Source organism: Bubalus bubalis, chromosome 19, assembly GCF_019923935.1.
Source record: "Bubalus bubalis isolate 160015118507 breed Murrah chromosome 19, NDDB_SH_1, whole genome shotgun sequence".
In the NCBI taxonomy this organism is placed as follows: domain Eukaryota; kingdom Metazoa; phylum Chordata; class Mammalia; order Artiodactyla; family Bovidae; genus Bubalus; species Bubalus bubalis.
In genome coordinates this window covers 36,787,227-36,814,476 of record NC_059175.1, presented here as the reverse complement: position 1 = coordinate 36,814,476, position 27,250 = coordinate 36,787,227, and the positions used below count along the sequence as shown (strand labels likewise).

Below are 27,250 nucleotides of genomic sequence, written 5' to 3'. Positions count from 1 at the left end.
CATTATGTTGTACACCTGAGCAATTGTTATATGTCAATTCTACCTCGATAAAAAAATGTATAAAGGCTTTTATTAGAATAGACTAGCAACCCTTCATTACAACAAAGAGGATTACACAGGGACTGGGCTGTGCCTGAGAGCCTTTGCTGCCCACCAACACCAGTTTCTCCCATGATTACAGCCAGACAAAATGGCCAGAACTCTACTTCACAGCCTCCTTTGCATGGAGTCTGGCCCTAAGACTAAGTTCTCTTCAAGGCAATGTGAACATAAATATGCCACTTCAGGGCTGAGGTTGTTAAGAGTGAATGTGCTTCTGACATGCTCTCTTCACACTTCTTCCCTCTGATCAAAAAAAAAAAAAAAAAAGGTAAGACTATTGGAATGGTAGAACCAGAAAATAGAATTTGGGAAGTGACATCAACCAAGTGGAAGGAAGCCACATGCCAATCAGGAACACCAACTCTGGATTTTTGTGAATGAGGAATAAGCTTTTGTATATGGACCACTACATACACATTAGTGTGTCTCTTAGTAAAGGCTTTAGCCCACTCTACTTCACACATCTATTAATAATCTCTGGAATTAATGGTGAATGCAATATAATCTGCTTAGTGTTAGAAGAGTTAGAATTAACCTTTAGAAATGTCACAGAGAAAACTTTTAGATTATAGCAATGCCCTAGGACCCAAGTGCTGTATTGTTAAAATCTTTTATTTACATATAAATATGAAAAGAAAGAAAGAAGGCAGAAGAGATTAAAATTAATACTGACTGCTACAGACCTACTATTTATTAGGGGAAGAGAGAAGTGGACTAACACGTGGCTAATCATCAGTGTGGACAGGCTTAAGTATTGTTAGCACTTACTTCCATTTTTTCCTCTAATTCGTGAAGGAATTCACCGTCTGCAGCTATTGATGAAATGGCAGTGGAACTTTTGGCACTAAGAATGGCCCGAGCAATGTATTCGAGTCGCTGCTGAAGTGAAATTTCTGTGCTGGAGGGGGAAAATCCTTACTTTTATTTATGTGAATTCTTCAGGAGCCTATATATCAGTTATAATGTACTATTTTATACCAAATTAACAGAAAAGGCCATTTGAAACTTGAAAAAGTAGAGGATTTCTAACAAAAGAGATCCACAATTTCAGTGAACACATAAAGAAATACTTATATCCAAAAAATTATCTTACTATTTTAAAACTTCAGTATATTAAAACTTGGAACCTTCTAAAGTTAAAGAAAACTTTTTATTATTCCTCATATTCTTCATTTCTCTACCTTAATGTGGCCAAACCCAAATTCATACCCAAAATACAGAAACTTAATTGAGAAGAAATTATATGCTCAGTTTTAAGGAAGCAAAAATTCTGAAAAAGTACAAAGACCACAAAAATGTATTGTTGATTACTCATAAAACATGCAACAGAACAGTTAAAGACTGTGATAAAAGGAGACGCTTTCTATCAGCACTGAAGAGCAATCCTAGCACTCTTACAAGTAAATAGCCTGAAGAACCCAGAAAGAGTCTTAAGTTCTGCAAACCTAAACCATGGTATATCTCATCCAAAGGCAAGAAGAGCCCAACACTGATCTTCAGAACACCTACGTCTGGACAGTTAACATCCATCTGCTCCTCAAAGAACGTGAGCGAAACAAAGAAATACCTCTCAGCTAAGTGTTGCTTAGTCAGAGTGACTCTGGAAAGAATCCAAAGGTGAACTTTATAAATGTCTCCTGTGTAAAGGATGAACTATGAAAATAAAAAATGTTTAATGCAATTTCTGAAACTTAGAAAAACTGCTTTTACAAAAACCTGTATTTATTCTTAAAATACATGGAAACTGGGGTCCAAGAACAAACTCTTCCTGGCATTCTTCAGTGTTTAATGGAGAAAAATACCTTGTTAGAAGGAAAAACTGAAATCTGCCTCCCTAACAGGGTGATTATGAGGGTCAAAAATATATAAAAGGTCCTTGTAAGTAGTAAAGATATACATGGACAAAGAAAACAAAACACTCTGTACCTTTAGGAGCCTTGTTTCATAAAGGCTTTATTTCCCCCTCTCATCTCTTAAAAAAAATTAACAAAAAAACCCCACTTGAAACAAACATTTTGAAAGCGGGTAACATTTCCAAATTACTTAAAGTAGAATATTCTATAGCCGCCAACTTATTTGGTACAGCTTACATATATAGAAAAAGAGTATAGTGAGAAAGAGTAACATAATAGTTGGAAAAATATTTTCTTGTGGAAAGAGATGGATGGTAAGTTAAGAGCTAAAGACTAGATGTACAGGGTCCTCACATGAAGGGAAAATTAGGTTGTATGCGTGTGTGAAGTAGAAATGGACAATGGGCACTGTTCTTAAAAGAGGATTTCCGAATATTTTATAACAAGAATGTAGTAATTGTGATAACAAGGAAAAAGGTCCAAAAGTTCAAATGAAAAGGCAATTAAGGGCCACTCTAACAGTGCAAGCAATGACCGAAATGACTTACAAAGATCTGTACAGTAATGGTACTTGGATGTACAAAGAGGAATGACAAGAGTAATCCAGAAATGAGATTCTGAAAGCCTGGATAAGGTCACAGTCCATATGTGCCTCTGAGGGCAGAAAATAATACTGGATAAAGAAATGAATTACAGAACCTTAAGACAGAGCTATAGTGAATTAAATATTTAATAATGCCGTCATTTCGTCTTTTGTTTTTGTTTTTTTGTTTTTTTTGGTCAATTCTTAGTTATACAAAAACTATGACTTGACCAAGGCCTTTACTCTGAAATACATTTTAGGTCTTTACTAGCTCAAATTCCTTTTCTTTCCTTTTATTAAACCAAAGACAAATTGAAGTCACTACGATATATGTCATTTTCTGTATGTGAGGGGAATTTATGAAAATCAAGTGATTATTATGACCAAAGAGGGCAAGAAGATAAAAAAATGCCTTGGGTCACACACTCTCCCACCTGCTATCAGCCGCATCTGGATGCTTGAAGTAACTGTTCTGATTAACATGGTTTAACCACAGCTTTGCCTCAAACACCTCCTCTTCCTAACATAACCAATCTTTATGTTTTAAAAATAGCACCATATTCTTTTGGCAACATTTCAAATGAAGAGGGTCAAATTAATAATCTTTCCAAAATTGTATTGTCTTGTATTGTCTTTATATGACAATCTAATTGGACATATCAATGCCTTCTGTAACAGAATTCTTAACCCTCCTTAATATATATGCTGTAAGACCTTGTCAGGAGCTTAAACCAATGTAAGAGTTGAGGAAATTGGTCTGGAATTTGTTACACATTTAAAATTATAAAGCCTTTGAAAAGCATTTTTTGTCCTTTTAATGAATAATAGTAATGATTTGCCGTCAGTAGGAAAGAATCTAAAGACATAGTTTAAAGAAAAAGGGTTTAGAAAATAGTTTGAATAGAGTTTGTTTAGTAGGAGTTATTTGGTACCTTTACACATTATTAAAAATGAAACAAACAAAAAGAAAAACTATAAACTTCAGGTAAATCCAGGGCTTACCATGTAGTTCAAATGGTAAAGAATCTGTCTGCAATGTTGGAGACCTAGGTTCAATCTCTGGGTCAGGAAGGTCCCCTGGAGAAGGGCATGGCAACCCACTCCAGTATTCTTGCCTGGAGAATCCCCATGGACAGAGGAGCCTGGCGGGCTACAGTCCATGGAGTCACAAACAATCAGACATGACTGAGCGACCAACAGTTTCACTTTAGGTAAATCCAAGTAAACTCATAAAAATTCTATATATGTATAACCTGAAAAAGTTTTCTTAAAATCTTAAATTTAAAAATTAAAGTCTGGGTGCAGTAACTAGATATGGTACAGTTATCAATTACTCATCACAGTGAGAATATGAGGCCATACCTATGCATGTCAGCCAATTTGGACAGGACACGAGCCGCACTGCTAAAACTTCTGTTCTTCTCGTAATACCTCCAGAGTAGATCCATATAACGAACTTTGTTTTGATCAACTTTGGCCATTCGTACTAGATGTGGCTCCAGAAATGGAGAAGCAATCTGGAAATTGTACAGTTGTTCAGAAACATTTTCTGACCACCCACTTGCTCTTTACATAATAAATATATCATCATTTTATAGGTGTGCCTTGTTTTATGAATACATAAGCAATATTATAATCCAGTAACAGATAAGAAAGGGGCAATTTTTCTCATTATAAATTATCAAAGAACTGCTATGATAGTTGTATTATGTTGATAAAAATAATTTATTACAATCCAATTGCAAATCTTTTAATAAACTTTGAGAACACAGTTACTGATTTCTAGCCTCTGAGCTCAAAGACATCCTTGCCACAATCTGCTGCCATTTTACAGAGTGAGGAACACTGACACTTAGGGCAGTGAAGGACATTTGTGAAGCAGCTTAATGGCAGAGTTAAGACAAAGTTCAGGTCTCCGAATTCATGATCCATTGATTTTCATGCCACAATATAAACAATCCCAATCAGCTTCTAAATAACAAGAAAATTAGAGCAACAGGATATCTTGCTCACTAGAAAAAAGTATTACATTATTTGGCTTTTCACTAATACCTAACGGTTGGTATTTCCTAATAACCATATACACTAGCCCACTGAGTTAATGCTACTTAAAAATACAAATTAACACTATTGGTATAAAAAATATTTACCTGTAGCAGTTTATCTGCAAGGTCTGCTTGTATTAGCCAATTATAAAGGGCAATACTAAAGAGTTCATCTTTGGATCGCTGAGACAGTTTAAGCATTTGTTCAAACTAAAAAAACAAAACAGTAAAAATTAGCACAGTTAAACGCTTGACCTAACCTTCAGCCTTTTAAACCTCTTGCAAGAAATCAAGAATCCTTAAATGGTAAGTTCTGAGAGCTATCACCTTTCCCTAGATGATTATACCACCGCCACCACCGTGCAGAACTTCTAAATGCAGTGCATTTTCAGAATGAAAATACACTGTGTCCCTTACATGATGTCCTGCTTCTTCATTACTCAGCATGTTGGGATCAGATGACAACACTGGAGGCCCGGGCTTCTTGGGGACGCTGGGAGACTGAGGAGCGGCCTTACTTTGATTTACCAGTTCCTGAAGTGTATCCGTAATACACTTGTAACTGTTTAATCTGAAAAAGCATGAAAGAAGGTTACATGATTTAGTTAGCAACTGGTTAACAACTGAAATACAAACTAAAGGTAATTTTGAATACACACACAATTTGGTATTAAAAATAATACAAGTCATACACTTTTCCTGTAGGTTTGAGAAGCATTTGTTTAGAAGGGTGAACTCATAAAAATGAAACACATGTCTAAGATTGGTTATATATTTCCTTTATGAATATCCATTGTTTTTCAGCAGTCTCTAAACATTTAAAAATCATCCTTTAAAATACTAAAACAAAACAATTAATCTTCATTTAGAACAAGACACTGAGGGCTGGACAGGTGAGGCAGCACTTTTGTTTCCAAAAATGTCATCACATTTAAAACTGACATTAACATGTATACACTGCTATATTCAAAATGGATAACCAACAAGGACGTACTGTATAGTACATGGAACTCAGTGTTGTGTGCCAGCCTGGATAGAAGCGGGGTTTGGGGGGAAGGATACATGTATGTGTATAGCTCAGTCCCTTCGCTGTTCACCTGAAACTACCACAATATTGTTAATCAGCTATAACCCAATACAAAATAAAGTTTAAAGTTTGGGGGGAAAAAAACACAAACCAGAAACAAAAAACTGACAGTAATACAATTTCAGAAAAACCACAGAGGTAGTTCAAAATATTCTTTAAGAATTCCCAACAGACTATAATTTTATCCCTAGGCAAAGAATTATAATATTGATTCACACCTTCGATAAAATGGGCATTTTTAGGAAAAGCATAATTCAATTTCATAAGGGCTGTACTTGAAACATTATTTTCCTAATACTACCAGTCAAACTTTTCACAAAGAAAAGTCCTATATCCATAAAGTTGAGACTCTGCTAAGGTGATAAAACTCACCTTTCCTGGAAAGCCTGAAGTCCTACGATGTCCTCTTCTGGTTCTCCGTGTTTATAGAAATGAAGTCCAAGACCCTGAGGATCTTTTTTTTCTGCAGCAGTGAGAGAGAGCTCCACCACACCCTCATAAAAACGCACTAATGGGAAAGAGTTAAGGCATATTATTAAGTGGATACATTGTTCCTTAGCGGGCTTATAAAGATGCTGATCAAGGTTATTATGTTCACTATTGTAAGGGTTCTACTGTGTATTAGTTACCTAGGTGACGATATCATATAAAATATTTCTGATGAGTCTACCCAAGAACTAGGTTCTAAAAACATGCTGAAAAGGCAGCATTAATATATTTTCTTCACTGTTAAAAAAATTTCATATTTAAAATAACAAAGAGGAGGACTACAGTTCCTTGATGGAAAAAAAAAACATCTAAGGATTTATAGTACTACCTGTTCTAACAGAACATCATGTTAGATTTGATTTCAAGTAATTTTAAACTGAGCAGACAGGTAAAAAAAATTAGTCAAAAGAATTCAAAGTACCTGAAAAATAAATGTAACCCAGAAAGCAATCTAATACAGATAGTAGTTTAATCAGAACAGGACTGACACTACAATGTTAAAAAGTTATACATTTCAAGATAAGAGCACTATTGCTTTTCTAGAAGCAGGTACAGTCATCAAACACTAAGACAAAAGAAATTTATTTTGTATGTCTTATCACTTGGGCCACTGAAAATCGAAGGAAGATGTGCCTCTGAGTTGAGCAGAAGGTATGAAACATTTCGTTTCTCACCTTGCCTATACTGAGCACAAACACTGGATAGATCCACCTGATTGCTGATTTTCTGATACTCCTTTAAGGATTCCCTTAACATTCTTTCCTTTTCAATCTTATTTTGAACTTGTCGGGAATGCTGGAGAAGCTCATTTGCCTAGAAGTAGAGATGATAAGAACTTAGGAAGATATGAAATCAAGCACACAGATGATGCTGTGAATATAGGTTTTAGTTTATGTCTAAATTTACATCTGGTTTATGACCATCAAAGATAAAAACAACTCTGCAAACTTACTTCTTCTTAATTTTAGGCAGAAAAGTTTTTGACCAAATATCCTAGCTATTCTTAATTCCTCTCTCAAATATGTTAAGTAAGACAGTTTTTGACTGGTAAATCTCTTGCCTAGTAAATACATTATTGGTCAGCAGGCAGTCCAGGAAACACTGATTTTTTAAGGTTTTTTCACCTGTAGGAAAGGATCAATAAAAATTGCCCAATTAACTCTAATTTATTATACACAAATTTTAGTGATTAAAAAAAAATTTTTTAAAGAAAGGCATATTTAACCATTTTTTCCATATGGTCTAGAAATACTATCAAAGATTCTTTATGAAAAATTTATATATATATTTTAAGAAATAATATTAAAGTTTAAAAATAAAAATTAAAAAAAAAAAAAAAGAAATAATATATTCCAACTTCCTTCTTACACAGAGGAGAATTCTGAGGTCATGAAAGGCTAAGAGACCTACCCCCAGGTCATATGTCAAGAAAAAAAGAGAATTTCTGATTACAGTACCACTGTGCTCTTAGCACACTGCAAAAAACACCAAACAGGTAACAGAGCATCATACCTTAGAACAAATGGCATCGTCAGTGCTATAAAGAAGCGGGCAGATGTCCTGTAAGTGTAAACTAATGCCATCAACAGCAGCATTATCTCTGATGTAGCAGTTGATTAGAGAAGCAATTAATGCCCCAGTCAGTTCCTTATCCCTGATTACCAGGTCTTTAAAGGTGGTGATTTTCAACTGTTCTTGAAATTCCTAGGAGTATAAGAGAAAATTATTCCTTTGATCAAAAATATAGGAATATCATATTTCTGCACAGAATGAAATTTCTTCAATAATTTAAAATAATTAAAACATTAATAGCCTCTATAATTTAAAAAATAAAATATACTGAAGTATAAAAATAATAAAATTTTACAAATTTTCATAGATCATAGAGAACTGGAAAAGAGCCCACAGTATGCCTATTCCAAATCTCTCACTTTACAAACAGAAAGCAAAGCCCAAGTATGAGCCAAAATTGGAGGCAGGCCTCCTGACTTTAGTTATAACTAGGAAAAAACAATCAATTAAAAAATCTTTGGCTTACATTTATCTATCCAAAATAATGTGTCTCCTGCTTGCTCAGTTGTGTCCATCTCTTTGCAACTATAGCCTGCCAGGCTCCTTTGTCTGTGGGACTGTTCAGGCAAGGAGAATGGAGTGGGCTGCCATTTCCTACTCCCAGGGATCTTCCCAACCCTGGGATCAAACCTGTGTCTCCAGTATTGCAGGTGGATTCTTTACCACTGAACCATCAGGAAAGCCAAAATAATGTTCAACTTCTATTATTCAAGGACTTCTAACACTGGAGTTTGATCTCATTTTGAACAAATCAGGTTACTAAAATGGAGTTCTAAAGTATTGGGGTGATTTATATTACAGTAACATTCAGTTTAGTGATTTGACTACTATCTTTTCCTAAATTTCAGCAAATACACAATCAATGCTCAATTTTTTAATTTATATTTAATTTGCATTCCATGAGCATGTCGGGAAGGAAGCTTTGAAGATGATTCACAAAAAAAATAATACCTAGGCTAAAAGTTGACCTAGATTATGCTTACCAGTCAATAAAACTAGAAATGATTATTCTAGCTGTCATGGAAAAGAAAACAGCTTTCATAATTAAGCATATTCATTTGAATCTTTAAAAAGATAACAGAAAATACGTCTCTTAAAGGAACAAAACAACTCACTGGACAGTACTGGAAAGAACACAAAGACTGTCTTTTAACTTCGAAAACTGATACTTAAAAGTCAAGAATCAAAACATTTTTGGGTAACCAAACAGCCCTAGAGGATAAGGAATAGAACTACAGTTAATAAATATGGAAGAAACCACAGACATAGAAAATTACCATTCTGTAATCCTAAATGAAATAACTGATTCAGGTAATGATTACCAATTGATGTGATGAAAGCTTGATGAAAGTTCGATGAAGAATTTCACAACAGCAGGACTAGACTTAACTTTTGAATCCAATAATCAATGTCAATATGACTAAAAATGGGAAAAATAAATCTTTTGTCTCCTAATAAATTAACTTAATACATTAGTTAATAATAAACATAATAAATGATTATCTATGAAGTATTCTATTCTTTCTCAAATAAATGGACCTGAACTTATCAAGCTTCTATAGACTTGATTTCCATTTCACAGAAAATGCAAGCAACAGGCAAACAAGTTCACTACAAGTATACAAATTTGCTACAATGCAATAGCAGAGAGAGAGAGAGAGAGAAAATGAATTACTCTAGACTGAGAGACTAAAGAGAAATAACAACCAAAAGCAATGAGTGAATCAACTGTTCAGATTCTGATTAGAATAAACCAATCTTACAAAAAGATATTTTTAAGACAGTAATTTCACTATTTCAGATGCTACCAAAGAATTGATAATATTGCTAAATGTAATAATTAAATTGCTGTTCAAGAAAATGGCCACCTTTTTAAAGGAATACATACTAAAGTACATAGAAATGAAAAAACATATCAGAGATCTACTTTAAAATAATTCAGTAAAAAAAGAAAAGGGGATAGATTAAGCAAAAGGGGTAAAATGAAAACGCTGAATACAAATGAATTGTGTATTTAAAAATATCTTTATTTGGGAGAATGGCATTGAAACATGTAAAATATCATGTATGAAACAAGTTGCCAGTCCAGGTTTGATGCACGATACTGGATGCTTGGGGCTAGTGCACTGGGACGACCCAGAGGGATGGTATGGGGAGGGAGGAGGGAGGAGGGTTCAGGATGGGGAACACATGTATACCTGTGGCGGATTCATTATGATATTTGGCATAACTAATACAATTTTGTAAAGTTTAAAAATAAAATAAAATTAAAAAAATATATCTTTAGTAAAATAAGATTTCATCCACATATCACAAACTTGTGGTTTTGACAACGAATCCCTCATGTTATCAGGGTGGCTCAGACACTAAAGAATCTGCCTGCAATGTGGGAGACAGGGGGATTAGTTGTTGTACTTCCTCTACTTTGTGTATGTTTAGAAATGCTCACAATGAAATTGACAGGTAGGAATAAATTTCCCTTAAACCACCTAACATTCAGATAAATGCAAATTACCTTTATCCTTAATAAGGATTCCAATGAGGGCAGCAAGAGCAGCATGGACCATTCATTTCCCATAGTGGTGAACATCTTTCTTTAAAGTAGGAATGTTTAATCTACATTAGTGGATTCCTTGAATTTACATTCAAAAAGTCTGAGTATGTGTCTGTATGCATTGTTTGAAGGTGGGGAGAGAGAGTTTTCATCTGATTCCCATAGGGATCTGATCCCTATGGGGATCAGATAAATAAAGGTTACAATTTACTGTTGGAAAAATATCTTTGGTAAAGTAAGATTTCATCCATATATCATAAACTTCTGGTTTTGACAATGAATCCCTCAAGTTATCAGGGTGGCTCAGACAATAAGAATTTGCCTGCAATGTGGGAGACCCAGGTTTGATTCGGAGAAGGCAGTGGCACCCCACTCCAGTACTCCTGCCTGGAAAATCCCATGGATGGAGGAGCCTGGTAGGCTGCAGTCCATGAGGCTACTAAGAGTCAGACATGACTGAGCGACTTCACTTTTACTTTTCACCTTCATGCGTTGGAGAAGGAAATGGCAGCCCACTCCAGTGTTCTTGCCTGGAGAATCCCAGGGATGGGGGAGCCTGGTGGGCTGCCGTCTATGGGGTCGCACAGTCGGACACGACTGAAGTGACTTAGCAGCAGCAACAGGTTTGACTTCTGCACCAGGAAGATCCCCTGGAGAAGGGAATGGCAGTCTACTCCAGTATTCTTGCCTGGAGAATTCCATGGACAGAGAAGCCTGGCAGGCTACAGTCTGTGGGCTTGCCAAGAGTCAGACATGACTGAGTGAACCTCAGTCTTCAAGTTATCATGCTTTAGTGCAATTTTTTCATTACATACTAATTTATCATAACCTAAATGCTTCCCAAAAGAATCCCTCCTGAATCTAAGTGCAAGATTAAAGCTTACTCAAAACAAGTTAACCACAATATTAATAGTATGATTTTAAGGAAAAAAATTTCCTACCTTCTGAAGTTCTCCTACAATTACAGTGAACTGATGTTCACAAAGAAGTTTCCATAAAGCCAGAGCCTGGTATGATTTTCGAACCAACTGCTGGATTGCCTGAAGTGAAATCTTTTCACTCAGTTGAGCCTCTAATTACAAAACACAACTAATGAAGCTTGCAAAATGACAGGTTAGGTTTTATTTCAAGTAAGACAACACTTCATCTCAAATAAAGACAACCATAGTTAAGGGTGAGATCCTTATCGTTCTTCTGCCCATCACAGGGAATGACGATCATGAGTTGTTGAATTCATGGCTTTATCCTCTCACTATATGTAAGTGCTTCTGTGTGTGTGCATACATAAATAGTAAAAATGTTGCCATTTTGGACAACTTACACCATTGTTTTTTTCTGCTCAATTATATTTTCACAGGCTACTCATATTGATAAATATAAGTCCAGTGCATTTATTTTAATTGCTGAGTACTCCACCATGTAGATTTTACCACAATTAGGTCCATTTTCCACCTGAAGGACATTTCTATTGTTTCCAATGTTTTGCTACTAAAACAGTAATGCTATAAATATCCTTAAAAAAAGTCTCCTTGAAAACACAGTCAGGTTTTGATGGGACTGCTTTTCATATTAAGATGCACTATAGAATCATGAAATCAATTCAGTCAGTCATGATAGCTTTTTTCCCCCTCCCCCTTAAAAAAAGGAAATAGAATGAAAAAGGGGGAAAAAAATAGAGTACAAAATAGTTTTAGTTGTTGCTTAAAATTGTGTTCAGTTGTGTGTGTATGCTTTTAAACATCTGGGTCGTAATGTAAAAATTATTTCTTACTGTGAGGAAAAACGTCTGATAAAGACTACTCCTGCATATATACTAAGAAGTGAAACTGCTGGCTTTGAATACATACGCATTTTTAGCTTTTACTACATATGATCAAATTGCTCACCAAAGTGATATTTCAGTGTATACTGCCAGCAATTTGAATGCTCCCCTTTGTAAAAATCCTTACTATTGCTTGTATTTTATCAAGCTTACCTGAAAAGAAGTACTAAAAAAAAATTTGCAAATACTGAACAGAAAACTGGATCCGGCAGGAAGGAAAGAAAGTACGTTGAGACAAAAGTAAATGGCTGTGTCTTAATTGGCAAAATTCTATAAGCCAGAATAACTGGCTCAAACAACACAAGGCAAAGAACTTTAAAAAAATAATTAAATGGCAGACAAAACTTAAACAATATTTTATTACTATTCCAGGTCACATCTGGAATAATTAATGGTTACAAGAACTTTTCAGTTCCTTTGCTCCTTCCTTAGCTGTTACTTTTTATAACTGATTAAAAAAAACCACACAAAAACCTAACACTTGATTCATATTGTAAGCGATGTAAGAAATACCACTTCACACACATAAGGATAGAAATTTAAAAAAAGAAAAAGAAAAATTACTGGTGATAATGTGGAGAAAACTGGAATACTTTGTGTACTAGTGGTATAAATGTACAATGGTATAGTTGTTATGAAAAAGTTATGGTGGTTACTCAAAAAATTAAAAATAGAACTAGGCATAATCCAGCAACTACAATTCTGGATACATAAGAAAATAATTGAAAGTGGGAAGTCAAATTTCTATGTGTATACCATATTCATAGCAGAATCATAAAAATACCCCAAAGGGTGAAGGCAACCTAACCGGGATCCCACAAGCCGTGTGGTTTGTCAAAAAAAAAATAAATTAATTAAAAAGTAAAAAAAAAAAAGAAAAGGTACATATCATCATATTTTCTGGTGGAAGAAAGGAAAAAAAATTATGAGCTGAAAGTTATGGAAATACAAGATGTCCATATTATACTTATGCAAATAACACTAATATTTTAATAAAAATATTCATTAACACAAATGACCTTATCAAGAGATACCCACTGTTTTCTATTCAACTAATAAGACTCTTTACTCGGGTCATCAACATTTAACTGATCAATCAGAAGCAATAATTTACCATGCAACTTCCTCTGCAGCTCCTGTTGCATCTGCTGAGTATTTCCATTTTCAGGACGCATGAATCCTATCAGCCTCTGCTGTACTTTGGCAGCAGTACTGAAACAGAAATTCCAGAAAATATATTAAAAAGGTTGTGCAACTATTACCATCACCTAATTTTAAAGCATTTTTACCCATTTTCCATTTGCAGTCAATTCTTTTTTTTTAAAATATAAATTTATTTTAATTGGAGGCTAATTACTTTACAATATGTTGTTCAAAATTATAAATAGCATTATACTACTAATAGCTTGACTATAATGGAATACCATGTAGCCAATACATGTGGCACTAATGGTACAGAACCCGCCTCCCAATGCAGGAGATGTACGAGATGTGGATTTGATCCCTGGGATGGGAAGATCCCTTGGAGGAGTGCATATAATTAAAAGTTTATACTGTCACTTCAAATTAATTCACTGGGGGAGTGATGTGAATTTTTTACAAGTTTATATCACTTTTATAACAAAAAATGTGCATCCTAAACATGTGTCCACACAAAAACTTCTACAGGAAAGTTCATGTCAGCATTATTCATAATAGTCAAAAAGCTGAAACACACAACACTGTAAATCAACTAAACTTCAAAAAACAAAAAAATTAAAAAAAATAAAATAAAAGCTGAAACAAGTTAAATGTGTATCAAATGATAAACGGAAAAAAGAAACCAAGGACTAACACACACTACATGTGACAATATTACACTAAGAGAAAGAACCCAAAACAAAAGGTCACATATTGTCTATTTTCATTCACATAAAAGATCCAAAATATGGCAGGTCCACAGAGGCAGAGAAGACTAGTATTTGTAGGAATTGGGGGACGGGCAACTGTGGAGTGCCATGGACTCCATGTTTGTGCACCACCAGATTCATATAGTGAAAAAGGTAAAGTCGCTCAGTGGTGTCCAACTCTTTGTGACCCCACGGTCTGTCCAAGGAATTCTCCAGGCAATAGAGGAGGGGGTTGCCATTCCCTTCTCCAGGGGATCTTCCCAACCCAGGGATTGAACCCAGGTCTCCTGTATTGCAGGCAGATTCTTTTACTTGGTGGTGGCGCCTTTGGATGGTAATTAGGTCTGGATGAGATCATGAGGGTGTAGCCCCATGATGAGATTACCACCCTTAGAAGAAGAAAGCAGAGAACTCTGGGTCTGGTTCTCTCTCTGCCACATAAGACACAGAAAGAAAGCAGCTGTCTGCAAACCAGGAAGAAGGTCCTCACCGGAACTTAACCATGCTGACACTCTATCTCAGACTTCCAGCCTCCAGAACTATAAAAAATAAACGTTTGTCATCTAAGGCAGTTTATGGTATTTTTGTTACTTCAGTTTGTTATTAAGATAGGGAATGATTGCTAATGGGTATAAGGTTTCTTTTTGGGGTGATACAGCTGTTCTGGAAATCGATAATGGTGATGAAATTTTAACTTTATGAATATACTAAAAACCATGAAACTTTTTTAAAAGGACAAATTTTATAATACGTAAATTAAATCTCAGGGACAAAAGGGAAATAAATTTTACTTATTCTTACTTTGGATTTCCTAATGGTCCTCCAGTAAATTGGGAGTTTCTGTCTAGAAATTCTTGTAAGCCTTTCAGTTCTAGCAGCACTGACTCCAGCAGCTGGGAGGGAACACTACTTTCAATCTGAAAAAGGAGAAATATTTTCAAAAAGGTAAAAACAAGGAAAAAGAGTATCCATAAAAACATATACTCTATATTCCCATAATTGAACATTGAATTTTAATTTTGAGGTACCCTATCTTCACAAATAGAAAAGTTATTCCTTATATTAATTTATACTTGGTGACCAAAATAAAGGGCTAGACACCCACATTCCACCCTTGCTGCTTTGGTTAATCAGGTATAACTTACAGACAGTAAAATGTGCAAATCTTAAGTGAACACTTTGATAGCTTTTTACATCTTAAGAGTCACCACCGAGACTACAATACTGAACATTTCCAACACCCAAGAAAGTTCTCTATTGCCCTTTTCTAGTCATAAGTCATTCTATCTTCTAGGTAAGCAACCACTTTTCTTACCTCTACCAAAAAAAGTATAGATTGATTTTGCCTGTTCAAAATTCACATAAATGGAACAATATATTAAGTAAATACACTCTGATTTTTAGAAATGTGAATTTTAAAAGTATCACAGCTAAAAATATATTTGATATCTTTACATTGGAAAAAGAAAAAAGCTTAAAATAAGTTGCACACATACTTCATATTAAAAAATTTTTATTGTTTGAATTTATGATAATACAAATTTCTGTTTCTTAAAGCACTCTGGAAAGTATGCCAATGCATGGAATTTAGTGCTATGTTCATGGAGTTTGCAGGCATATAAGCAAAATATTAAACAGTAATTTTGAGCAATATTAAGTATTAGGACTGACTCTATTTAGCCCTCATAACAATGTTACAAGGAAGATACATTCTCATTTTACTTTAAGTTATCAGGCTCTATTTGTCAAATTTACTCATCAGTTAACAAGTGACAGAGCTTGAGATGTAATTCAGGGGGTGAACAGTTTACTGAACACATACACAAACACATACATGAAGGAATAATCACTGCATGCTGTTTATAACATTAAGAAATATGAGACGATCTACTTATCCACTGAAAATATAAACTGGTTACACAGAGATGATGGAATACCACTACACGGCACACTTACTGCAGTGATCTCTCTGCTGCCACTCTTAAATACTCTCTCCACAACTAAACTGGCATCCCATATGTTTCTGGGGAAAAAAATGTTTTAATGATTATGCTGTAGATGAATAAAAACATTACAATATGTAGTAAATCCTTTTGCTGTGTGTTTAGTTTTTAAAGTGTGGCAATGACTTCATTTAACATGTCACTAAGTTATCTGAAAGAATAACAACAACAACAAAGAAAAAACAGGAAAACTTCCAAACTTGATGTCATTTCACATAATGAAATACTGCTGAGGAAAAATCAAAGACTCTGGGTAATAAGTTGTAAACAAGGAAGTTCTGAGTTATGAGTTCTGCACTGTTTCACATTTTTAAGCAAAATGATTCATATGAAAGCATACGTCTCAAATTTAAGAAAAACATAACCAGACATAATTACTTGGCTACAGCAGAATGATTGCAAAATGGCTGTAATTCTATACCTACTCCCGACACCTAGCCTCTTTACAATACGACTCTGATGCCTGTTTTATAACGAGGAGTCTATTTCCCATCTTTTGAACCTGGGGTGGCTCGGAGATGTCTCCTTGACAAGTAAACGAAGTGGAAATGATAGGCCAGTGCTGAGCCTAGGCATCAGGAGGCTCTGCAAGTTTCTACTCTTTCTCATCAAATCTTGCTACCACCAAGTCAATGATCTTTGACTAACCTGCTAGAGAATAAGAGAACAATCCAGCTGTTTCAGCTGAGGCCACTCTGGACCAACACACAAACAAAACCCTGAACATGTGCCAGAGAGTTCTGAGTAGAACTCTCTTCTACCTCAAGGCCGATTTCATATTATGGAGTGCTTTGTTACACTCCATGTTAATATACATAGATATATTTTGAAGACACATATACATATGTGAAACATAGTAACAAATATAATTTGATGGTTAGATAATAGAAAAGCTGAATGACAGAAAACCATCTTATTAATGGATAAGGGAGCTTAAACTATAAGTAAAATTTAGCAGGAATAAACGATGTTCCAAATTTGAAGCTAAAAATGTTCAACTGTACAAAATGGAGCAAGGTAAGCAACAGTTAATTATTCTATGAAAAACTTACCCCATGATTCGAGAAAAGTAAATGCAGATACCATTGTGTTTTCCAGAGTACACGATCTCTGGTCCAGCCATACAACTCATACTTGTGGCCTGAGCTGCCGGGCTTCCCAAAGCACACACTGGAGTAGACACGGCAGGAGGGTGAACACCTTGTACACACATAGGAAAAGCAAATCTCAAAATTTAACTGTAAACGTTCAGAATTCTCAAAAAACCAAGTCAGTTGTACCTGAGCCCATAGGAAAAAACAGTTACAAAAATACTGAAATAAATAGTAATTTAATTTGATTTTCCTTGACAAGAAGTGAGACTTAGACTTGGTTAGGAACTCCCAGGTTGGCTTTCAAGTGTGGCAATGCGGGATGAAAAGGAAAGCAAGCTTGCAATCATTGCATCTTAATGGTGGGAGTGAAACAGGTCAGTTAGTTCAGTGCTGGTGATTAAATCCTGCTACTCACAAAGGGGGCTTTCTAGGTAGGCTAGGTAAAGGCATTCACAGCTGAATGCCAATGCTTGTTTGGATGCCACTTCTATTAAATTACATTATTTTCAGGGGAATAGGACAAGTTAATCTTCCCCACTCTAAGTGTTAAGAATAATAATTCATAATGATGGCTCCAGAAAGAATAGTAATAGCATCCTAAAACAGAGAAAAGAGGTACCTTGAGATGGTGTCCCTAAGAAGGATGGATTTGGATACAGAGTACCACTAGGAACAGGAGAACCTGAAAAGAAAACAATATAAAGACTGATAAAATTATCTCCCAGTTTTTTGAATCTGATCAAAATCAGACACAGAAACTGCTTCTAAGTTTAAGAGTAAGGAGGGGCACCACTCATAATATATTCAAGAATTAGGGGCCCATTTCCTAGCAATTTTCTAACAATTCCCACTTTGAAAAACACTGAGGAGGGAGTTTGTTATTAAATCACTCAACTTTTTCCTGTTGAATAATTAACAAATGAGTTCTGTAAATATTACTGCTTACATCTTATTTTGTTTCCCAGTATACACTAAGGATTCACTATATATAATTCTAATCAGACATCTGTAGAATTATTCCCTAACAATCCAGTAGCAGAAAAGAAAACATAACAAATTTTTTATCCATTAAAATATGTTACTGTGCTCAGTGTTCGACTCTTTGTGACCCCATGGACTGTAGCCCACCAGGCTTCTCTGTCCATGGTATTTTCCAGGCAAGAATACTGGGGCAGGCTGACTCACTCTTAGAGGATCTTCCAGACCCAGGGATCAAACTCACATCTCCTGTGTCTCCTGCCTTGGCATGCAGATTCTTTACCACTGAGCCACCTGGGAAGCCGTAAAATATGCTACAAAGCTTTTAAAATTCAAGCTCTGTTAGAAATAGTTTCATTTCAGTGTTTCATACTCACTAGAGTAGACAGGAGAGCCCAGGATGGGACCGACATTACTCGGAGTGGGGAGAGTGGTTGGAAATCTCATCTGTGCTTCACCACCGTACCTATTTTTATGACAACAGGGGCTGAGTTTACTCAGTGAAACTATCCATCTTAAAAGCTGGACTTGTTTCAAGTCCTGCTTAGCTTCAGGATAAATGCTTTAAACGTTAGTGACTTCAATGCATCATGCTGACAGTGAAATACACACATAGATACCTAATAAAATACTTATTTAGTAAATGTTAACTTGAAACTGCTACCAAGAAGAATTGTAAGGAACTCTGGCAATTTCTAAAAAAGGGTCTGTGAAGCATAGAATTTATTTAATGAGTGTATGGTACTATAATTCCCACACTAGAATTATAGTTAGACTACTCAAAAAATTCTTTTAAAAAATTACATTTTAAATTTATTCTTAGCTAAATATTTTCCAAACAATATCTCTTTGATACCCAAGTTTTCTTGAAGTGATGCAGAATCTCTCCATGCAAATGATACACATAGAGCAGAATTGGTATAGTCTTAGAGGAAGTAGAAAAGACAAATGAGAGTAACTGAGGTAGGAAGAAGATCAGACAAAAGAAGTTGGAGAAGAGAATCCAGAGAAAGGGTTAAAATGCATAAATTATGCTCATCAAGGTGCTTCCAGGTGTATTATCACCTTTCCAGATTTCATCTTTTTGCAAATAAATTTTACTAACTTGCCTATATGGTCACTTAAATGTTTACTTTAACGTTAATGTGTAACGACCACATTAGCCAATGCATCCATTAAAAAAAAGTGGCCAAAAACAAGAGAAAAGGGACATACATACCGGAAGAAAGCCCGAGTAGCCCAAGCAGATACTTCTCTGTCACAGGCAGCAGTGGAGCAAGCAAGAATAAGGCAAGTTGCACAAGCCTGGTCTTCCTGTAAAAAAAAAAAAATTGTCTTCCCTTAGAATAAACATAAACATTTTGAATGAAGTTTTGTTTACTGCTGTATCCAGTGTTTAAATCTGTGTACACAGCAGGTACTTGATAAATATTTACTGAATGAATCAAACCAGCGGGTATGAAAAAGGAGAAGTAAACACTATCGGTCTTAAAGTTTCTCATAGGCACCACTATTAAAGGATGTTCTCTTCTTTTTATCTAGATTCTATTTTAGTTTCTGGTGTAGTCACCTCCTTTTTTTCTCAAGGTGTTTTAATCTTTTAGAAAACAACAACAGCTAATATTTATTAAGTACTTGCTATCTGCCAGGCACTATTTTAAGAGTTTAGAGCATATTAATCTCCACATCACATATTATAATTTAATACATATTTTACACATGAGGAAATGGAAGTCAGAGAACTCAAGTAATCCACTCAGATGGTGGAGCTGGTTTGAATCTAGAGTGTGTATATTTAACTTTGATCTGATATTCCTGACTTTAAGCATTCCCAGTATTACCTCATCACTTTTAGTTAAGGTTTTAAAATACTAAAGTCCCCATCACTGTTACCCCAAACTTTTTCCTCATGTCATTAAGCAAAAAAAAAAAAAAAAAAAAAAAAGTTATTTATCTGTAAATATCTTATCCTTTATTTTACTTTTTAGAAAACTTTCTATTAATATTTTGTATTGTGGTATAGCCGATTAACAAAGTTGTGATAAATTCAGGTAAAGAGCAAAGGTACTCAGCCATACATATACATGTATCCACTCTCCTCCAAACTCCCCTCCCATCTAGGCTGCCACATAACACTGAGCAGAGTTCCATATGCTATAATGCAGGTCCTTGTTGGTTACCATTTTATCCATATTTATCTATAAATGTCTTGTCCTTTAATAAAAATACATTTGTCATATAATTTGACCATCACACTCTTACTAGTACATTTTAATAAGAATTTATCAACAGAATAGAAAATATGAGCATTTACCATAATAAACCTTATAGCATATTAATCCTATTCCCAAACACCAGTACATATATGATTAAACCAAAGAAGGAAGACTAGTATTAATCCCAGCATTTTGATCCTATCTTATATAAAAGGTAGCTATCATTCTCATTGTTTAAAATATCAGCACATTAAAAAAAAATTGCAAATAATTACCTGATGTAATTTAAAGAATCTTTCAATCTCTTCTCCATCTCCACCCACATTACTCACAAGTAGATGCCTCAGTTGATCCACAGGTCTAAGTTTATGAAACATAAGACTCCCCTAAGAAGTTAGATAAAAAGATGAATAACAGATTTACTAAGAATGGCTAGTAGCAACGGACCCTATGTTAAAAAAAAAAAAAAAAAACTTCAAGAACACAAAGTACACTGGTCAAAAAGATCATCTCATCTACATTTCAACTCCCAAGCCACCCTAGATCTATATATATCCATATGGAAAACTTAAAAAGTGAAGTTTTATAGACCTTTAGCTAATGCACAGTACTAATACATGAATAGTCAGGTAAGTGGAACAAAGTAGAAAGTTCTGATACAAGCTCAAGTAAATACTAGAATTTAATATATAATAAAAGCTGCCCCTCAAACTAAAGGATCAAAATTAGATTATCCATTAATCACAAAGGCACAAGTACGTCCACTTAAGAAAACACTGAAGCTGAATCCATATTCATACCTAAACCAGGATAAATTCCAAACAGAAAGGACAAAATAAAACTATAACAGAATAGTACTAAAAGAAACTATGGGTGAATGACTTCATGAACTTAGAGTGTGGAAGCTTTTTTTTAAAAAAAAAAAAAAAAGAAAAAAAACTGTAGCAGAAATCCCCCAAAATAACAGAATATTTCAACTACTTATAAACCTATTCACATGGGGGAAAAAAAAAATCTCAATAAAGAAAATCAAATGACAAACCAGGAAAAATGTTTGAGCCTAAATCACAAAAAGTTCCCTTAAATATATAAAGAGTTTCTATAAATCAAAAAGACAAACTTAATAGAGAAGTAGGTATAGAATCGGAACAGACAATTCACAGAAAAATAAACACTAGAAAAGACCGACAACCTCACTCTTAATAAGATGGAGTACTGTACTTGTATAAGGTATAAGGAAATAGGCACTCAACAGTCACTGATGGTGACTGTATGTATACAGGGAAACCAGAAACATCTTTCAAACTGATAAATACTTTTTAACCCAGAAGATGCAATTCTATAGCTCTACTCACACATGTGAAATTATATATGCACAAGTTTGTAGCATTATTTTTAACAGCAAAAGGTGATCCATTAACAGGGACCTAGTTAAATATGGTACATCCATAAAAAGGAATGCCTTTTAAATATAAAACAGAATGAGAAAGTCCTAATATCAATATGGAAAGATGTCTAAAATATTTATTTGAAACATAAAAAGCAGCACATATGCTATTATTTGTTTATAAATATATTTGTATCCTTGGTATATCTATAACGTATCTCTGGAAAGATACAAACTCTGATGACATGGGAGTCTGTAAGGAGGGGACCCAAACCAGAAGGGAGATTTTATTGTGTATACCCCTCGGTTTACCACTGGAATTCTGTCAATGCATTAGTACTCAAAAAATAAATACTAAAAAATGTATACTACTTTGCATTTTTGGTATTTATAACTATTCCTGAAGAATATTTTAAGAGTAAACATTCCTAAGTGCTTAAGTAAATGACTCTATTAAGCAACTATTGCAGAATAATTGGACAAAAACGTTAAATATGGCTTCTTTTTGTCTCTGCCTTAACAGGATATGCACGTACCTGTGCTGAGAGGAGAACAAACTTCTTGGGAGGCAACATGTGCTGCTGTACAACAACTGGTGAGTCAGTGATTGGAATATGATCCTTATTTAAGGGTGTGATAATCTTATCTACTTTCAACTCATCTATTGCAGAAAGAGCCCAGGAATGACCATCAACACGAGTAGTCATCTATGTAGAAGAAATAAATTTTTGTATACATATAATTCAAGTTACATAAAGCAAAATCTTCTAAAAAGGATACAATCTTTGAATAAATGTAGGATTTAATAAATTAATAATACATTAGGATGAATATTCTCAAAAGTCAGTATTTAATTTTTTAATACCTATTATTTTGATTGCGCATCTTCTATGATAGTAAATAATCTTTTCATACCAGAAGAAAAAGGCAAATTTTTCTTAAGATAAACTAGATATAGTATATACTATAACTACAATTTTTTCAATAACCAAAGACTATATACCTTCTACCTTCTTTCTAGGGTGAACTGATCTACATTGGTAGGGTTCAGTGCTCAAATTTCCTGACACATGGTTTTGCTCTCTTCTGAAGGTATATTTGCTTTCTAAACTAAGATATTCTTTTTAAAAAAGTATCTTGGTCTTCTAAAATACTTTATTATAAAAAATTTAAAGCATCAATAAAATGTTGAAAGTACACTGTATGTCCATATGCCTGACACCCAGATTCAATAATTGATAGCATTTTGCCATATTTGGTTTCTTCTTTCTATATTTTTTGAATAACTGAACTATTTGAAAGTTATGAATATCATGTCACCACTAAATATTAATATATTTGCATGCATCTCTTAAAAATAAGGATGTCCTCTTACATAACCATAAAACTATTCTTACATGTAAGAATATTAACATTTCTCTAATACAATCTAATGCCCAGTCAATACAGAATTTGTCCATGTCCTAATGTCTTTTATAGCTGTATTGGGGAGACCAGAATTTGATTATTAATGCTCATGAGCTATATTTACATTTGTTTCTTAAGTCCACATTTGTTTGAGAACTCAAGTATACAGATGAAGTGATATGATGTATTGACATTGAAGTCGCTCAGTCATGTCCGACTCTTTGCGACCCCATGAACTGTAGCCTACCAGGCTCCTCCGTCCATGGAATTTTCCAGGCAAGAGTACTGGAGTGGGGTGCCATTTCCTTCTCCAGATCTTCCTGACCCAGGGATCGAACCCAGGTCTCCAGCACTGTAGGCAGACGCTTTACCGTCTGAGCCACTATGATGTATAGTACCTACTTTAAAAACAAAAGCAAATAATAGCTAACATTTATCGAGTACTTCCTATGTGCCAGGTAGTATTTTGAGCACCCTGAACACATGAACTCATTTAATCCCACTTTCACCCCACAGAGGAAGGTACTATTAGTATTAAAACTACTATAGATGAGGAAATTGAGGGCCAGAGACATATTAAATCCTTTGAGTCACTGCCCTGAGAAAATGGAGCCAGATTTCAAACCTGCACCCTCTAACACTGTGCTCCCATCAAGACAGGGTTTATATCTTCCTGAGTTCTGAATCCTTACAGTCTATCACAGAATGAGGCATACACCATGTGCTAAATAAACCCTAAAGGATAAAGAAAAGAATTTGAGAAAGGTGCTCCTTGTCTCTATACCTACCTGCCTTTACCCCAGTTGCTTAGGCCACATCAGAAACTTGGAAGAGCCCATTCAAACCATGTTCCCCCTTCCCAGGATTGGGGTCTTCCTCCATCCACCTACACACACATTTTCCTACTTCCCCTGACAAGAAGATTCAGTTTGAGAATAACCAAAAGCAGCCAGTAACAACTAGAGCTGAAATGCCTTTAAAGAGATGGCTCCAAAGAGACTCTCAGACATTCAGACCCTAGTGGGGGTTGGTTGATCTGCTTTGATCAGCAGCGTCCAGGTGCAGGTAACAGGAGCTATGTGAGGGCATCTAGGAGGACAGATGGAAGTGGAACAGGGGACACTTAGAGGAGTGAACATCTCTGGCCTCTTCTCAGCACCTTCAGGGCTGGGATGAGTGGCCCAGGTGTGGGGCTGGGTCGGGACAGGCGGGGGCCACATCTTTCTCCCAGGACCTCTTCATTGACTTCATGGAGTATGTGCTAATATTTACTTTTAAAACACAATTATGTGTTTGGGTATATACATTTGTATATGCAGGAAAAAGAGATCAACAAGATGGAGTGAAGGGTAATTCCTTAATGTGGGATTCAGTTTACCATTCTATTTTCGCATATGTTTGAAATTTTCTATAATTAAAAGAAAAAAGTTAAATATTTAGACGGAACTACAAATTAAAGAGATCATAAGAATAAAATTCTAAGTCATAACTAAAATAGATGGCCTCATAATAACTAAAAATATATTCAAATGGGACAAAGATAATGTCAGAAAGATGTAGTTATTTTCAGGTACCTTATGAAAATATTCTAAACGGGTTCCAATGTTTTCTTTAAAGATTTTTTTACTGAGTACCATACTGACTTCTCATCTTAGGAAAAACAAAGAACTAACAGTATATACTTCTTTTCAGTAAGACTGCTAACCATATAAGATTATTAGAAGCAAACAGTAATAAATCAGAAGATAAAGCTTCTCATAGTTTTGTTTTTCATTTAAAATTATGTAAAAAATTCTTTAAAATCTCTCAAGATAACTCACCTGAGTTTCCATCATTGGCTTTTGGAAAGGAAATGTATCATGGTTGACACACCACAAAATATCATTATCTTCATTTTCTGAGGCTGCCATCAGCAGAATACCTAAAAGTTTAATACATAAAATCTCATTATAGGATGTCAAATACACCTCCACAATAATCGTAATAATGTTAGTAACATTAGTATGGATACATAAATATACATATTAATCTTTATAAGTAAATAAGTTGCAAAATAAACAAAAAATAAATCCTCTAAAAGGACATATAATCACTGCTAGGGTAGCATCACTAAATGTTCTAGACTGTAAACATTATTTCTTTCAGATAAATACAACTTATTTGTACATTTCTAAAGTTAATATATGTTTACAATAAGCTTATTAATTTAATTATTATATTTTTAAAAGTATTTAGTACATAAAAAATTGTTGACTTAACAATCAATGGTATGTAATATTCAGTGAAATAGTGTTCATGTACTGTTTAATTCAAATACACCATGAATAAAAATGATGAAGTTACTAGTGGAATGGCAGAGATAAATGTACTATGAAAGAATTACCTAAGCAATATTAGCTGACATTATAGTTTGGTTTTGAAATATGCTTTCCTAAGCTCAGTTCCAATTCTTCCCATTGATTTGCTCCCTTCATTCTGATTTTAGTGATATTAACCTTGAGTCCATTGGCTGACTATAGGTGATGGGATTCTAATTAATTATTAAGTTATGTAACTAGCTTGTAAGAAATTGAGAAAAGTTTATATCAAGTAGCAAGAAAATGTTTTCTTAAAATTAGTGTATAAAGTTTGAAAAACTGAAATTTGATTATATCATGCACATAACTGAAACCACCATATTTTCCCTCAATAGATTTCTAGCTTTAAAACTTACTTCTATTTATGATGGCATCAAAAATAATACTTAGAAATACAGTGAAGAAATGCAAAATTTGTAGAGTTTCTTACATATTACTATAAAAAATTAAAGGGGGTATAACAGAAAGATATCCCACATTTATGGATTTGAAGGCAATATTTATAGGATGGGAATACCCCCCAAATTCATCTATATTTTCAACAATCAAAATCCCATCTGCTTTTTTTTAGTTGCAGAATTGACAGACTGATTCTAAAATTTATATGACAATTAAAGAGTTCTAGAATAGTCAAAAGAATCTTGAAAAAAAAAATGTTGAAATGGGAATTTTAAAACTTATGACAAAGCAATAGTAATCACAGTGGGATACTGGCATAAGGATGGCAAAAGGACTTCTTATTAGGAACTCTTTACCCGTGAGCAGCAGAGTGACTGCTAATGATGAAACATTAGGAGTGATGAAAACATTCTCAAATTAGGTAACAGTGATGGTTATACAATTCTGTGAATAATCTAAACACTACGAGAATGTACACTTTAAAAGGCTAAATTTTATGGTATGTAAAAACTGTATCTCAATTATATGCTGTGAAGCTGCATGTTACAATGTATTTGAAAAAATTCCATTTGTAAAGGCAAGTTTCATTTGGGTGTCGAAAAATAAAATATTAGAAGACATAGTAGAATAAGTACAGAAAAGGCTTTCAAATTTTTATAAAATCAAAATAAGCTAACAAATGCTTTCTCACATTGGAGAAAAGCACACACAGGTTTTCTAGTTTTGATGTTTAACTAGAATCTCATTTTTTAAAGTTAATTATGAATCCAAGAGTTCATCATCAAACTTTCATACTCCTGGACGCAAAATTCTCCATATCAATGAAGACATGGACAAATGGTATCAGAAAAGTCATTCAAGTTTTCCTAACCATCCTGAAAAAACAAAGTTCAAAGTCTGTTACAATGGATATAACACTGATTTTGACCAGTGAGTTCATATACAAGTACTTTTTAAGTTCAAAACAACTTAAAAAGTATTTAGATATTAAAAACTACAGTTTATATATATAAATATATATTTTATATATATGAATGTCATATGTCAATGAAAAAATTGACATTTAAAAAATTTGAAATAAAAGCTAATTAAAAAAAACAGATTAAAAAAACTGGATAAAAAAATTCAAAATTTTCTGAATTTTATTGGAAGTTTCCTTGTTATTTCCAAATGCCTCACAAGGCAATCTAATTTTAAAAACTTTAAGCATCTAATATTCCATCTGACAGTATTTCAGAATTTACCTTTACTATAAAGAGCTTTATGTACTTTTGAAGGCTTTTCCACAGTTGAAGATGCAGAGAATCCAGGAGGCAGGCGGACGTGGACCAGTGTCAATGTATTAGGTCGTGCCAATGGCTGTCTGAATGGACAAGTGCTGAAATACAGCCTCACACCTGATCATGGAATAAA

The 27,250-nt window shown here is 34.3% G+C and overlaps 1 protein-coding gene across 1 annotated transcript in view; it reads right to left on the bottom strand.

Annotated features, from left to right (window-relative positions):
- The window catches only part of NUP155 (nucleoporin 155), a 50,835-nt gene that overhangs the window by 7,754 nt on the left and 15,831 nt on the right, over positions 1 to 27,250 (bottom strand). The window contains exons 11-29 of the mRNA XM_006059564.4: positions 27,082 to 27,234; positions 24,902 to 25,002; positions 22,211 to 22,381; positions 20,563 to 20,673; positions 19,291 to 19,385; positions 18,449 to 18,537; positions 17,713 to 17,775; positions 17,052 to 17,199; positions 15,953 to 16,019; positions 14,798 to 14,913; positions 13,222 to 13,319; positions 11,227 to 11,357; positions 7,672 to 7,863; positions 6,834 to 6,972; positions 6,043 to 6,178; positions 5,001 to 5,154; positions 4,689 to 4,793; positions 3,901 to 4,055; positions 871 to 1,000 (exon numbers count right to left, since the gene is read on the bottom strand). Of these exons, the coding sequence (XP_006059626.3) occupies positions 871 to 1,000; positions 3,901 to 4,055; positions 4,689 to 4,793; positions 5,001 to 5,154; positions 6,043 to 6,178; positions 6,834 to 6,972; positions 7,672 to 7,863; positions 11,227 to 11,357; positions 13,222 to 13,319; positions 14,798 to 14,913; positions 15,953 to 16,019; positions 17,052 to 17,199; positions 17,713 to 17,775; positions 18,449 to 18,537; positions 19,291 to 19,385; positions 20,563 to 20,673; positions 22,211 to 22,381; positions 24,902 to 25,002; positions 27,082 to 27,234 (2,354 nt within the window). The remainder of the gene's footprint in view (positions 1 to 870; positions 1,001 to 3,900; positions 4,056 to 4,688; positions 4,794 to 5,000; positions 5,155 to 6,042; positions 6,179 to 6,833; positions 6,973 to 7,671; positions 7,864 to 11,226; positions 11,358 to 13,221; positions 13,320 to 14,797; positions 14,914 to 15,952; positions 16,020 to 17,051; positions 17,200 to 17,712; positions 17,776 to 18,448; positions 18,538 to 19,290; positions 19,386 to 20,562; positions 20,674 to 22,210; positions 22,382 to 24,901; positions 25,003 to 27,081; positions 27,235 to 27,250) is intronic.